This window comes from Loxodonta africana, chromosome 5 (genome assembly GCF_030014295.1).
Source record: "Loxodonta africana isolate mLoxAfr1 chromosome 5, mLoxAfr1.hap2, whole genome shotgun sequence".
Classification (NCBI taxonomy): domain Eukaryota; kingdom Metazoa; phylum Chordata; class Mammalia; order Proboscidea; family Elephantidae; genus Loxodonta; species Loxodonta africana.
Genome location: NC_087346.1, coordinates 160,856,391 through 160,871,877, shown reverse-complemented (window position 1 = coordinate 160,871,877; position 15,487 = coordinate 160,856,391). Strand labels below are relative to the sequence as shown.

The 15,487-nt window shown below is 49.2% G+C and overlaps 1 protein-coding gene across 5 annotated transcripts in view; it reads right to left on the bottom strand.

Moving 5' to 3' along the window:
• Positions 1-338: 338 nt before the first annotated feature.
• The window catches only part of AFAP1 (actin filament associated protein 1), a 201,577-nt gene continuing 186,428 nt past the window's right edge, over positions 339-15,487 (bottom strand). For 4 of the 5 annotated variants that reach the window (XM_064286205.1, XM_064286201.1, XM_064286202.1 and 1 more), the window contains 2 exons: positions 11,112-11,276; positions 339-5,281 (listed from right to left, as the gene is read on the bottom strand). In XM_064286205.1, coding sequence (XP_064142275.1) covers positions 5,255-5,281; positions 11,112-11,276 — 192 coding nt within the window. In that variant the 3' untranslated portion in view covers positions 339-5,254. The remainder of the gene's footprint in view (positions 5,282-11,111; positions 11,277-15,487) is intronic. The other variant, XM_064286204.1, reaches the window with a different exon arrangement.

The following is a 15,487-nucleotide window of genomic DNA, read 5'->3' as shown; positions in this document are numbered from 1 at the left end:
CAAGCTCAAGGCAGACCTACTTCACTAATTAGGCTAAACCATTGTTTGGGTCAAAGTGGACTTCCAGGGAAAGTTCTGGTTTGAGGTTTAAGGTTTAAAGACGACCTCAGGGCAATAGTTTCAGTGTTCACCAGCTTCAGTGGCTCCAGGACACTCTCTGTGTGGTCTTTTCACGGAAGAGGATTCTTGCTAACAGAGATGGAGCACCTCTTACCCCTCTCTCCCACCTATGAAGTGGCCTCTTGTCCGGGAAGTGCCTCTTTGACTTCAGGAGCTGCTAACTTCTCAAAATGCTAACTTCTCAAAAAACCAAGGTCAGAGAGGACACGGAGGCCCCATGGGAATAGTAAAATTTTATTAATTGTACACACAGGGTCACGCCACAGGGCGCCGGTCTGCTGGCTACAGCATGTAAAATAGTAGAGAAATCCATCAGTAAAGCAGAACACTTAGGGGAAGCTACTACAAAATGGGGTAGATGGGCTGAAAAGTGATATTTCTGCTGCAAATTCCTTTTGATAAAATTGTTCACTTTATGGATTAAATACATTGAGAAACACAGTGAAAATATATTTACAGTCATTTAAAATGGGCACTGCCAACATAAAAAAAAATAGTTAAGTTAAAAAAAATCTTCTTGCCTGTTTCTTCCAAAGAGAATTTTAAATATGACTTTAGTTTTTTTTTAAAAAATACAATCAGGAAATAATTACATTCTTCATAAGAAAACATTTTACAACTCACAGTCCTGGTCAATTGATTCTGAACGTCTATGATTTAAAAATGGATGCGAAAGTTGGAGGTTGATATTTTCCTTCCTGCTACAAAGTCAAATTAAAAAAAAAATTATCTTATTAAAAACACCTTTGGTCCCTAAGAACTGTGATCTGATGACACCATTTTGAAGCCATCTTCCACGGCAACCATAAAAATATACTTGATGACACACCCTGTCGAGACTTTCCAGAGGACTCGGCCAGAATGTCTCACAAAAGACAGGCAGAAAGACGCACCTGAAACCGGCCACGTTGTGGGTGTCAAGCTCTCCTTCCGTTAAAGCACCGAGCTGTCCTACTTTGGCGTGGGGTGTCTGGGGCTCACAGGTAGGGGCCCTCCTGCGGCTTCTACGATGCTGTGTCATGTGATAAAAAAGTCACATGGCCCCCAAAATTTCAATTTCTTTCATGGTATGAGGCCAGCCCATCATGGGGATAAAAACCAAACCAAAATAGCAACGAAAACAAAAAAAAAAAAAAAAAAAAGGAATTACCCTCTTTAAAACTACACCCTGAATCTGAACTTGTTTTTTCCCATAAAAACTTATTTTAGGAAAAAAAAAAAAAGGATGGCAACAGCTCAACATTTCAGTACTGCCCTGACCTTTATGTAAATCGAGGGGCATCTTGTCTGCTGATTCTAACGTAATAGAAACGCTCGGAAGAGGCCACTTCTAATTCTCAGCATCTGCTTGACTGGAGGGTCTTACTGTGAACTCCCAGGATGACCCACCCCCTGCCGACTGCACCTGGTAAGAACGTCACCTCAGCAGCTGTCCCTTTTTCACTGAGGGGGCGGAAGGAGACACTTGGCCACACCTTGATGCTGCCAACCTTTGGGAGTTGTCTAGTTCCGAGACAGGTGAACCCACAGAGCATATAGCTGGTGAGCTGGGTCTGTGGGTCTATAAATATGCAACATTTCTCCCCCAAACAGTGTGTCAGCAGACTTCGTATTCTTTTCTGGGGTGAAGATGGGGCCTTAAACACACGAGAGACACACACAACTCCAGCTTCACAGCTGTGCCCTTGGAAGCCTGTCCGGGAATTCCAAATTGTTGCCACTGTGAGAAGGTAGTTTTGGGTTCTTTAGAAACAACCGTGAGTAACTGGGGGAGAAGACGATTAATAAGGTACAGGATTGGGTTGGTGGCACCAAAATGGGCAGATGAAGGGGATGGGACCCTGGGGCTGGTCACGGTCACCGGGGCCCCAGAAGTTCCTGTGCACGGGAGGACCACCCCCTGTGGACGGACAGATTCTGGCGTCCTGGGAAGACACTCAGACCCTACAGGGATGATGCAGAGAGGGGGCACAGACCTCATAACAGAGGGTGCAAGTGCCCAGCTTGAGCTTCTCAGAATCTGGACAAAGGGGCAGCAAGCACCACTTCCCGTGCCCAAGGCAGTGGTGGCAAAGCCAACCCTCTTACCATCCTGTTGGTTCCTAGGCAGAAGGCTGGTGGGCAAACTGAAAAAACTAGAAAATTACACAAACGGAGGGGATTTTGAAGGTGGACAACACCTTAACATAATACAACCAGGAGCAGGGCCTGGAGGAAGGGCACAGCTGTCGCCGGTGGTAACAAGCCTGGCCTCGTGGCCTGCGGAGGTGGGCAACCCCACTGCGCTGTCCCCAGCCAGTGACTTGGACAGACCGCCCACTCCATGCCCTGCGGGTGGGACCCTACCAGGCTGTGGCCACACAGTGAAGGGGACCTGCCCTGCACACGCGGTCAGGGCAAGGCTGAGCCTTTTACCCCCAAGCCTGGCGACTGCTATGCCCACATCCACCCCAGGGCAAGGGGGGGGTGCTTCCCGTGGGGCTGGTTTTGGGGGGTAATAAATTGAGATCACTGTCAGAATTCTGACAAAGTGTCTACGTGTGTCTAATATGTACAGATATAAATTAAAAACTATATTTCTTGAACATATACAAATAAATAACTTATTTTGAAGCAAACGCTTTAAACTAACTTTCTGATCAAATCTAAAGAAGTCAGGGGAACGTAGGACAGCCGTGGGGTCCGGCCTAGGCACTCGCCCCCCACGAGGTCCGTCTAGAACGAGCCCCTTGGACGGTCACAGCGGTCTCTAAGTTTGCTGTCCTCTTTGAAAGTCTTATGCTTAGCAAAGTGGGTTTAAAAATCTGGGTTTTTTAAAAAAACACAAAATATGGACCCCTGGAGCCTGAAGACCAGGCTTTAAATCTGGTGCTGGTGCCAATCAGTGCTGTGTTCTGGGGCAGGACTGGCCCCCAAGTCTCTGTCCCTTCATTTGCAAAGTGAAGAAAAGGCACCAGGTGGTTCCCAGGGCCCCCTGGCGGCTCTCCGGTTCTCAGCCACTGGTTCCCCACCAGGCTATGGCTCTCTACCCACGCCGGGCCAGGATGGAGGACGTCGTTGGCCATTCTCCCCCTTCCTGCAGTGACAGTCAGAACCAGAGCCCAGCCCAGTGCCCCTGGGCACAGAGGGTAGTGAGGCCGAAGGCCCAACAGCCTTCATCCAAGCAACTTGATCTGACCCGGAGCGGGTAACACCCTTGCAGTCCAAACTGACCCCCCAGATTTTACCCAGGGGCCTGTCTATTCTTCTGCCAGATGGACCATCTGTGAAAAGCAGGGTCTTGGGCACCCCAGAAAATGGCCCTCAGGGGAGACCAAGGAGCATGCATGGCTTCGTATGAGGAGAGAACAAACACAAACGAGAGGATGGGGGCTCCTCCTAGCCCGGCCGTGAACTGGCCTTGATGCCTTCCGGAAGGTCCCTCTCTCCCTGGATTCCCTATCTGGACTTTCCCATGGGCACGAGAAGTTCTCAATGCTGCAGCGATGCCCTGTTTCCTAGACTTGAGAGAGGGGCTGCCAGCTAATAACCCCCCAGACTGAATTTGCTCCCGGAAGATGGGGCTGCCCCAAGTTCAAGTTTCAGGGGCTCACACTCAACAGCTTCCAATTCTCGGAGTTTGGAATTAGGGGGACGGCTGTCCTGTCCCGTCAGAAAAACCACATGAGGCCTCGCGGGGCCAGAGGGCAGGACAATAGGCAAGGCCTCGAGGAGCAGGCCTGGGGGAGCCAGGCGGACCCGCCCTGAAGCTCGTCTAGGGGAGATGCAGGAGGGAGATTGGGTTTCCTTGCCCTCTGGGCTGTGAGGGGCAGGGAAAGCCTTCTGGGTAGTGGAGGCCACCGGCAGCATCCCTGTCACTCTACGTGGGTAGGAAGAGCCTGTGGACAAGCTGTGACTTATCCTGTGACTTTCTCTGCAGAGGGTTCTGGCAGGAGGACCCCTTCCCGTAGCTGAGGATCCCTGATGGGCCCCTCCTGAGAGCGCAGGGCAGGAACGGTCCCACCTTAGAACCCTGAGGCCCAGCATCACCACTTGGACACATCGGGTGAAAGAAGGGGGACAGGGCAGACCAGGGGGCTAAGGGGCTGTGACTCCACTCCTCCAATATCCGGAGCCGGCCTCCTTTTCCCAGGGCCCCCCCGGCCGCCTGCATCAGCCGGGGCCCTGCAGGGACGAGACGCACCGCCGTGACCCCCGTCGGCCCATCGGCCCTGGGAGGAGGCCCTGCCGGCGCTGGGTGGGGGTCTGGGGTCCTGTGAAGGGAGACGGGGCACATTCCTCATGTTTCTGAGGTCTCAGAACTACTCTGGTGGCTCTCAGAAGCAGTGAAATCATCCACAGAACAGGACACACAGTCCCTGGAAGGTCCTCACAGCAAGTGCAACGATAAAAAAGGGACGTTTTAAAAATGGTTTAAAAAGAGCGGCAGCTTTTCACGTCCGATGACAAAAGCGTTTGTCAAAAAAAAACAAAAAAAAAAGAAGAAGAAAAGGTACCCAGTGAGTCACAGCAGAGTGTTCTTATCCATGGCTTCTCGTGATGGGGGAGGAGGGGAGGGAGGAGCAGACGCAGACCAGGAGCGCACGGCGTCCACGTCGTGGCTGCAGGGCAGACCAGGAGCGCACGGCGTCCACGTCGCGGCTGCAGGGGAACGCGGGCCCTCTGTCCAGCCAATGGCCGACACTCATATGCTGGGTCGGTCGCGGCTGGAGCAGTGGCCGCAGGGGCCCATGGCCCGAGCTCTCGCTGTGGACTCCAGGTCTTCCCCAGGGTTCCCTGGTCCATCTGTCTCAGTCCTGGGCAGGTCCAAGGTGGTTGAAGTAATCCTGGGACCGGGTAAAAAGATGGACTGTCTCCATTTGCCCACGATTCTTGGACAATACTTTTCCATTCCTTTGTTTTTGTTTGTTAACAAGTGAAGTTAGCAACCAAAGTGACACAAGTATATTGTTTTGAAAGGGCACCATTTTGCAGTAGAAAGATACAAGCGAGCACTGGTTTCAGAATCGCTCACGAGCCCTCAGGCTGTGTTGCACAATGCCACCTTTGGGTGGAGTGTCCTGTGTCAACGTCAGCAATGATGATGTTGTGTGAGGGTCTGACGCCTCCTGAAGCTAGAGCCTTCCTGCCTTCCTTAGGTTCCATTCTTCAACTCCCACTCCTGACAAAGCAAGCAATAAGGCGTCCAGGTCAAGACGGCAGGGTGTCCAGCTGACACAGTCATGCTACCTCCCAGGCCGTTTGGGGCTTACAGAACCAAAGGGAACTAAGTGCCGCCAAGTCAGCTCCAACTCCTGGTGACCTTATGCGTGTCAGAGTAGAACTGCACTCCACAAGGTTTTCAGTGGCTGATTTCCCAGAAGTAGACTGCTAGGCCTTTCTTCTGAGGGACTTAGAGAGTGAAGCATTTGCCATGAATCGGCGGGCAGTTGGACATCATCTCCTCCCCTCCAGGCCCTGGACACAAAGCTGACCCTGTGCCCAGCAGTCAGCACATGACCACAGTGCAGCCCACAGGGACCGCGAGCTGGGCACTGGGCTGGACAATGGATATTACTCTCCCTGTCCTGACCACATCTTTAAGGTCGAAGGGAACCCCGTGCTATACATGAGGAAACAGAGCTTCAACGAGGCTCAGTGGCCGGCCTGGACCCACGGCGATGAAGTTGGACCAGAAACCAGGTTCAGCCAGAGCACAGTCCACCTCTCCCAGACCAGCTGGCACTTCCACCCCAACCCGTAGCTGCTGGCCACCTCCTGTTTGTCCTGGAGGACCTGATCCCAGGCCACTACCACTTGAAGAGTATCCCACGTTCTCCAGGAGACGGTGCTGCCCCCTCTGCACCCCCTGTAGCTACACTCTGTGGTTCTGGGCTGCTGCGCCGATGACAGGGCGTAAGAAGTCATCGTAACTGGTTGCCTTCGAGTCGACTCTGACTCATGGGGACCCCATGTGAATTACAAGGAATTATGGAGTCCCTCGGTCACTATGAGTTGGAATAGACTCAAGGGCAACGGGTTTGGTTTTTCTTGGGTGGTGCAAACAATTAACATGCTCAGCTGCTAACCAAAAGGTCGGCAGTTCAAGGCTGACCAGAGGTGCCTTGGAAGAAAAGTCTGGTGATCTACTTCTGAAAAATCAATGGAGCAAACAGCTCTGCTCTGACACACGCCGGGCTGCCATGAGTTGGAGCTGACCTGGGGGCAACCAGTTGTTTGTTCGTAAGGTATTATGAGAATTATAGGCAACCCTACTGGTGCAGCGGCTAAAGTGCTCGGCTGCTAACTGAAAGGTTGGTAGTTTGAACCCACTAGCCGCTCTGGGGGAGAAGGACGTGGCAATCTGCTTCCGTAAAGATTTACAGCCTTGGAAATCCTATGGGGCAGTTCTATTCTGTCCTATAGGCTTGCTAGGAGTTGGAACTGACTTGACAGCAGTGGCATAAGCATTATAAGGTATGATAAGAATTAACAATAAAAAGACAAATAATCCAATCATAAAATGGGCAAAGAACTTGAATAGATATTTCACCAAACAGGACATTCAGATGGCCACCAAGCACATGAAAAGATGCTCAGCGTCATTAGCCATCAGAGAGCTGCAAATAACCAAAACCCCAGTGAGATACCATTTTATGCTCACTAGGATGGTTAAGGTTAAAAAAAAAAAACAGAAAGTAAGAAATGTTGGCAAGAATGTGGGGAAATTGGAACCCTTATCCATTGCTGATGGGAATGCAAAATGCTACAGCTGTTGTGGAAAGCAGTGTGGTGGAACTACCCTGTGACCCAGCAACTCCGCTCCTAGGGATGTGCCCAAAAGACCTGAAAGCAGAGATTCAAACAGAGACTGGTACACCAATGTTCACTGCAGCCACTATGCACAATAGCCAAAAGGTGGAAACAACCTAAACGCCCATCAACAGATGAATGGATAAACAAGATGTGGTACATACATACGATGGAATACTACTCAGCCGGAAAGAGAAACGAAGTCTTGACACATGCTACAGCATGGATGGATCTTGAAGACATGATGCTGAGTGAAATATGCCGGTCACCAAAGGACAAATATTGTATGACCTCACTTATATAAAAAGACAAGAAAAGACAAAGGTACAGAGACCAAAGATTATTAGTGGTTACCAGGGGCAGGAGATAGGGGGAAAGGGGGGTTAACAGTGATGGAAAAATCACATTGATTTAGCAGCCATCTAAGATGCATCAATTGGTCTCAACCACCTGGAACAAAGGAGAATGAAGAACACCAAAGACTCAAGGTAATAATGAGCCCAAGAGACAGAAAGGGCCACATAAACCAGAGTCTACATCAGCCTGAGACCAGAAGAACTAGATGGTGCCTGGCTACAACCAATGACTGCCCTGACAGGGAACACAACAGAGAACCCCTGAGGGAGCAGGAGAGCAGTGGGATGCAGACCCCAAATTCTCGTAAAAAGACCAGACTTAACGGTCAGACTGAGACTAGAAGGACCCCAGAGGTCACGGTCCCCAGACCTTCTGTTAGCCCAAGACAGGAACCATTCCCAAAGCCAACTCTTCAGACAGGGATTGGACTGGACTGTGGGATAGAAAATGATACTGGTGAGGAGTGAGCTTCTTGACTCAAGTAGACACATGAGACTATGTGGGCAGCTCCTGCCTGGAGGGGAGATGAGAAGGCAGGGGGACAGGAGCTGGCTGAATGGACGTGGAAATACAGGGTGGAGAGGAGGAGTGCGCTGTCTCATTAGGGGGAGGGCAACTAGGGGTACATAGCAAGGTGTATATAAATTTTTGTATGAAAGACTGACTTGATTTGTAAACCTTCACTTAAAGCACAATTAAAAAAAAAAAAAGATTACAGCCTCCCTTCCTCCCAAGAGATGGCAAGGGTACGGTTGCACAGTCAGTTATCGTAGTTGTTCTCCATAACTCGTACACCTGTAAAAAGCACAGCCGGTTACCGTAGCTGTTCTCCGTAACTCGTACACCTGTAAAAAGCACAGCCGGTCACCGTAGTTGTTCTCCGTAACTCGTACACCTGTAAAAAGCACAGCCGGTCATCGTAGTTGTTCTCCGTAACTCGTACACCTGTAAAAAGCACAGCCGGTTACCGTAGTTGTTCTCCGTAACTCGTACACCTGCAAAAAGCACAGCCGGTTATCGTAGTTGTTCTCCGTAACTCGTACACCTGTAGAAAGCTGAACTGGCAAAGGTTGTGCAACAGATACATTTACAACCATGACCAAAAAAAAAAAAAGAGCAGCTGCAGAGCCTGCTTACGTGCAACCGAACGGCTCATGAGACTTGGTTCCTTGGCTTGGAGGTTTAGGGTCTTGGTGTTACAGGACTTCCCAGTTAATTGGTTTAATAACATGTTTCATGTCTCTGCTCTACCTTCTAGTTCAATGCCTAGTTCCTGGGGTCTTAAAAGCTTGCAAGCAGTCATCCAAGGCACAATGAACGGTCTGAATTCACCTGGAGCAACGGGGCGAGTCAGGGACAGGAGGAGGATACGGAATGTGTGGCCAACTACCTCCATGAACAACTGCCCCCTCTGCCATGAGGCCCGAAGAACTGGGTGGTGCCCAGCTACCTGTACTCAACGCTCTCACCAAAGATTCTATAGAAGAATTCTGATCAAAAGGGGGGAAATGTAGAACAGAATTTCAAATTCTCTTGGACTCCAGACTTCCCGGGGCATGACGGGCGGATGAACTCCTGAAACTATTGCCCTGAGATAATCTTTAAATCTTAAACCAAAAATATCCCCTGAAGTCTTCTTAAAACCAAACAACAGTCTACCTTAACTAGTAAAGAATGTCTACCTTGAGCAGTGTGCTCTTATAAAGAACTATCTATATGGGATCAAATTGACAGCAGTAACTTGAAAGATTAGATAGGAAACTTAGGGGGCAGTGAATGTATATTAATGGGGGAGGAACAGCTCAGGAAAGGGGGGTGAGGATGGCTGCACAATTTGAAGGATGGAATCTGCGTCACTGAATTGTATACGTAGAAACGGTTGAACTGGTGTATGTTTTGCTCTGTGCATTTTCAAAAGCAACAGTAAAATAAATAAAAGTGAAAAGAATTAAAAGGTGTTATAAGAATTATAAAGTATAAGAATGATAAGGTAAGATTAAAATTATGTAGAATAGTGGTGGGTCAGTGATTAAGAGCTTGGCTGCTAACCAAAAGGTCGGCAGTTTGAATCCACCAGCTACACCTTGGAAACCCTAAGGATTATAAAGTATTGTAAGAAGTAAAAGGTATGATAAGAATGGTGATGTATGATAGTAATTATAAAGCTTTATAAGAATTACAAGGTATGATAAGAATGATAAAGGTGCTAACCAAAATGTCCGCAGCGGTTCAGATCCCCCAGCTGCTCCTTGGACACCATATGGGGCAGTTCTACTCTGTCCTGTAGGGTCACTGCTATGAGTCAGAATTGACTCGACGGCGATGGGGTTCCTTTTTTTTTTAATAAGAATTATAAGGTATTATAAGAATTACAAAGTATAAGAATTGTAAGGTTATTAGAAGAATGATGAAGTGCAATAAAAAGTATAAGGATATTATAAGAATTAGAAGGTGTGATAAGAATTATAAGGCTATTATAAGAATTAGAAGGTATGACAAGAATTAGAAGGTATGACATGAATTATAAGGATATTATAAGAGGTACAAGGTATGACAAGAATTATAAGGATAGTATAAGAATTAGAAGGTGTGATAAGACCACATTGCCCAATCGCCCCTCTGGGAGACAACGGTCCTCTGAGGGTCAGCACCCTGACTCCCGGCTTTCTGCACCCCCAGTCCTAATGCTGACTGTGCAGGAGATGCCTCTGCCACACCCCTTCTCCCAGGATTGGAGGGTGCAGACAGGGTCCGAGGCGCTATATGACCTGACGTAGGCTTTGTCCTGAGATTTCATTCCAGAGACAGGAGGAAAAGCCGAGCCAGGACAGAGCGCTGGCAGCAGAAACCTCTGGATCAAATGCCACCCCTTCTGTGGACGTGGCACCAGGGGGCGACATGGACAAGGGGCGGGGGAGACAGCAGACGTGGGGGTCAAGGATGTGGATGGGGGTCGGGGGGTGGGGACGTGGGGGTCTGGAGGGACATGGACTTGGGGGCCGGGGGGCTGTGGACATCAGGGGGCTGGCGGGATGTGGATGTGGGAGTCAGGGGGACGTGGACGTGGGGGTTGGGGGTGTGGACATGGGGGTCGGGGGGTGTGGACGTGGGGGTCAGGGGATGTGGATGTGGGGGCCGGGGGGATGTGGACGTGGGGGTCAGGGGGACATGAACAGGGGCCTGGGTCACACAGACATGAATGTTTGAGGGATGTGGATGTGGGGGTCGGAGGACATGGACGTGGGGACCAGGGGGATGTGGACGTGGGGGTCAGGGGCATGGACATGGGGGTCGGGGAGTATGGACGTGGGGGTCGGGGGGTGTGGACGTGGGGGTCAGGGGGTGTGGATGTGGGGGTTGGGGGACGTGGACATGGAGGTCGGGGGCGTGGAGGTGGGGGTCGGGGGTGTGGAGGTGGGGGTCGGGGGTGTGGATATGTGGGTTGGGGGATGTGGAGGGGGGTCGGGGGACGTGGACATGGGGGTCGGGGGGTATGGACGTGGGGGTTGGGGGGTGTGGACGTGGGGGTCGAGGGATGTGGACATGGGGTGTGGAGGTGGGGGTCGGGGGTGTGGAGGTGGGGGTCGGGGGTGTGGATGCGGGAGTCAGGGGAGTGGATGTGGGGGTTGGGGGGTGTGGAGGTGGGGGCCGAGGGGTGTGGACGTGGGGGTCGAGGGATGCGGACATGGAGTATGGAGGTGGGGGTCGGGGGTGTGGATGTGGGAGTCAGGGGAGTGGATGTCAGGGTTGGGGGGTATGGAGGTGGGGGTTAGGGGATGTGGACGTGGGGGACGGGACGTGGACGTGGGTGTCGGAGCACACAGGTGCAGGCTCGGGCTCACCTTGGCCTTCTGCAGCACGTGCCCCCGGCAGGGCGAGCTGCCCGTGGCAGCCGGGCTCTTCCTCAGCACAGTGGCGCTGTTCACGGGCACGCAGCCCTCCGCGTCGCTTGTGTCGCAGCTGGAGATGGGTGAGCTCTCCAATGCCCGGTGCCGGGGCACAGGGGACTGCCGAGAGAACAAGCCTGTGTGAGGCAGTGCTTCCAGGAGGAAAGGGGTCCGTTTGAAAGAAGAAATGGATTTTGGAAGCAGGTAACAACAACAACGAGAAAAACAACAACAGCATCAAAATCAACAACATCAAGAACTAGCGCCTAGTTGGTGCCTACCCGCAGAACCCCTCTAACACACCCATTTTACAGACAGGAACACTGAGGCCCAGGGGACGAAATATCTTGCTGGGCACAGCCAAGAAGTGTTAACAGTCCACATCTGCATGTCAGAGCAGGCTCTTCCGGCCACATCACACAGTCTCTCACCTGTGCACCAGTGCAGGGCTCTCTCCTTCTCAAAGAGCTTTTCCCAGTCAGCTGTCCTAGTGACACCAGGCAGCAGAACCCCCAGTGACGTGATCCTCAAAAGCTCGGAGCATCAGCTCATGGGACCCAGTTACACTGTGGGTGCTCCCAGGACAGACGGCACACAGCCTGGTCTACACACGTCCAAGGAGACACATTCTGGAAGGCTTAGAACGACCCTTTGTCTCCTCCCAGCTCTTGAAGGTGTGAATGCAGCTGCCCTCCAAGAAAAAGGCCCAGCCATGTTCCGTGCCTCCAAATGGGGGTGTCCCATAAACATACTCTCCCTGTTACCACTGCCTGAGTGTCATGGCAAAATATGGGCCCCAAGGTCACTTTTGGAGAACAGCATGTCACTCTTCATTAAAATGGGTAGGTGAGCATTCCCAGGGTGGGGGCTCTGCTTATTGACCGACCCCCAAGCTGCCAGATTTTACCTATGTTCTTGTTTACTTGGAAATGTTTTTAAAAGGCAGTGCAGATGGGAGGGAGGGGTGGAGGAGTGGCCAGCAAAGGAACAGAGTAACAATAACAGTCATTAATCTATATCACCGTCTATACCTGTATCATCTTTACATACATTTACATCATCATTTGTATTTCTATTATCTACAGCCATGCCAAACTGAAGAGGAACAGATCACATTCACTGTCAAAAAGAATGTTTCAAGATCTGTCCTGAAGTACAACGCTGTCAGCGACAGGATAATATCCACATGCCTACAAGGAAGGCCAGTTAACATGGCTGTTGTTCAAATTTATGCTCCAACCGCTAAGGCCAAAGATGAAGAAATTGAAGATTTTTACCAACTTCTGCAGTCTGAAATTGATCAAACATGTAATCAAGATGCACTGATAATTACTGGCATTTGGACTGCAGAAGTTGGAAACAAAGAAGAAGGATCACTAATGGAAAATATGACCTTGGTGATAGAAATGACGCTGGAAACTGCATGATAGAATTTTGCAAAGCCGAAGACTTAATCATTGCAAATACCTTTTTTCAACAATGTAATTGGCAACTCTACACATGTATCTCGCCGGATGGAATACATAGGAATCGAATCGACTACATTTGTGGGAAGAAACAATGGAAAAACTCAACGTCATCAGTCAGAACAAGGCCGGGGTCAAATGAAGAACAGACCATCAATTGCTCATATGCAATTTCAAGTTGAAGCTGAAGAAAATCAGAGCAAGTCCACAAGAGCCAAAGTACAACCTTGAGTACCTCCCACCTGAATTTAAAGACCATCTCAAGAATAGATTTGATGCGTTGAACACTGATGACCAGAGACCAGACGAGTTGTGGAATGACATCAAGGACATCATACATGAAGAAAGCAAGAGATCATTAAAAAGACAGGAGATAAAGAAAAGACCTAACTGCATGTCAGAAGAGACTCTGAAACTTGCTCTTGAACGTGGAGTAGCTAAAGCAAAAGAAGAAATGGTAAAGTAAAAGAGATAAACAGGAGATTTCAAAGGGTGGCTTGAGAAGACAAAGTAAGGTATTACAACGAAATGCGCAAAGAGCTGGAGGTAGAAAACCAAAAGGGAAGAACACACTCGGCATTTCTCAAGCTGAAAAAACTGAAGGAGAAATTCAAGCCTCAAGTTGCAATACTAAAGAATTCTATGGACAAAATATTGAATAATGCAGGAAGCATCCAAAGATGATGGAAGGAATACGGAGTCACTGTATCAAAAAGATTTGGTTGACCCTCAACCATTCCAGAAGGTAGAATATGACCAAGAACTGATGGCACCCAAGGAAGTCCAAATTGTAGTGAAGGCACTGGTGAAAAGCAAGACTCCAGGACTGACAGAGTACCAGTCGTCGCAGTCATCTAGTGCTGCTGTAGCAGAAACACGAGTGGATGGCTTTAATGAGGACAAGTTTACTTTCTCACATCTAGTACGCTAGAAGTACAAATTCAGGGCGTCAGCTCCAGGGGAAGGCTTTCTCTCTCAGTTGGCTCTGGAGGAAGGTCCTTCTTGTCAACCTTTCCCTGGACTAGCAGCTTCTCTGGACAGGAACCCCGGGTCCAAAGGACACGCTCTGCTCCAGTGCTTTTTTCTTGGTGGTTTGAGGTCCCTAACTCTCTGTTTGGTTCCTTTTCCTTTTATCTCTTGTAAGATAAATGTTGGCGCAGGCCACACCCCAGGGAAACTCCCTTCACATTGGATCAGGGATGTGACCTTAGTAAACGTGTTACAGTCCCATCCTAATCCTCTTTAACATAAAATTACAATCACGAAATGGAGGACAACCACACAGTACTGGGAATCATGGCCCAGCCAAACTGATGCACACATTTTGGGGGGACATAATTCAATCCATGACACCAACTGAGGAGTTTCAACAAACGGACGCAGTGCTGGAAGTGCTCACTCGTCTATGCCAAGAAATTTGGAAGACAGCTACCTGACCAACCGACTGAAAAAGATCCATAGACGTGCCTTTACCAAAGAAAGTGACGCAGCAGAATGCAGAAATATCAAACAATATTGTTAATATCACATGTAAGTAAAATTATGCTGAGATAATTCAAGAAAGATTGCAACTGTGCATTGACAGGGAACTGTCAGGAATTCACGCCAGATTCAGAACGGTATGTCGAATGATGGGTCCTGGCTGAAAGCAGAGAACACCAGAAGGAGGTTCACCTGTGCTTTACCGACTGTGCAAAGGCATTCGACTGTGTGGATCATAGCAAATCATGGACGACATTGTGGAGGATGGGAATTCCAGAACACTTAACTGTGCTCATGAGGAACCTGTATCTAGATCAAGAGGCAGTCGTTTGGACAGAACAAGGGGATATTGTGTGGTTTAAAGTCAAGAAAAGTGTGCGTCAGGGTTGTGTCATTTCACCATACCTATTCAGTCTGTATGCTCAGCAAATAATCTGAAAAGATGGACTATATGAAGAAGAACGGGGCATCGGGATTAGAGGAATGCTCCAATATGCAGATATGCAGGTGACACAACCTTGCTTACTGAAAGGGAAGAGGACTTGAAGCACTTACTGATGAAGATCAAAGACCACAGCCTTCAGTACGGATTGCACTCCAACATAAAGAAAACAAAAATCCTCACAACTGGACCAAAGAGCAACATCATGATACACGGAGAAAATATTGAATTGTCAAGAATTTCATTTTACTTGGATCCACAATCAATGCCCAAGGAAGCAGCTGTCAAGAAATCAAATGACGTGTTGCACTGGGTAAATCTGCTGCAAAAGACCTTTTTGAGGTGTTAAAAAGATGTCACTTTGATGACTAAGGTGCGCCTGACCCAAGCCATGATATTTTCAGTCGCCTCATATGCATGTGAAAGTTGGACAATGAATAAGGAAGACCGAAGAAGAGTTGAATTATGGCGTTGGTGAAGAATATTGAATACACAATGGACTGCCAGAAGAATGAACAATGTGTCTTCAAGAAGTACAACCAGAATGCTCCTTAGAAGCAAGGATGGAGACACACTTTGGACATGTTATCATGAGGGACCAGTCCTTGGAGAAGAACGTTACACTTGGTCAAACAGAGGATCAGCGAAAAAGAGGAAGACCCTCGATGAGATGGATTGACACAGTGGCTGCAACGATGGGCTCAAGCATAACAATGATTGCGAGGATGGCACAGGACTGGGCAGTGTTTTGTTCTGTTGTCCACAGGGTCACTATGAGTCGGAACTGACTTAATGGCACCTAACAACAACAACAATATATCTGTATCATCTATGGAGTCCTTGGGTGGCACAAACAGTTAAACGCTTGGCTGTAACTGAAAGGCTGGTGATTCAAATCCATCTAGAGGCACCTCAGAAGAAAGGTCTGGCTGCTTATTTCC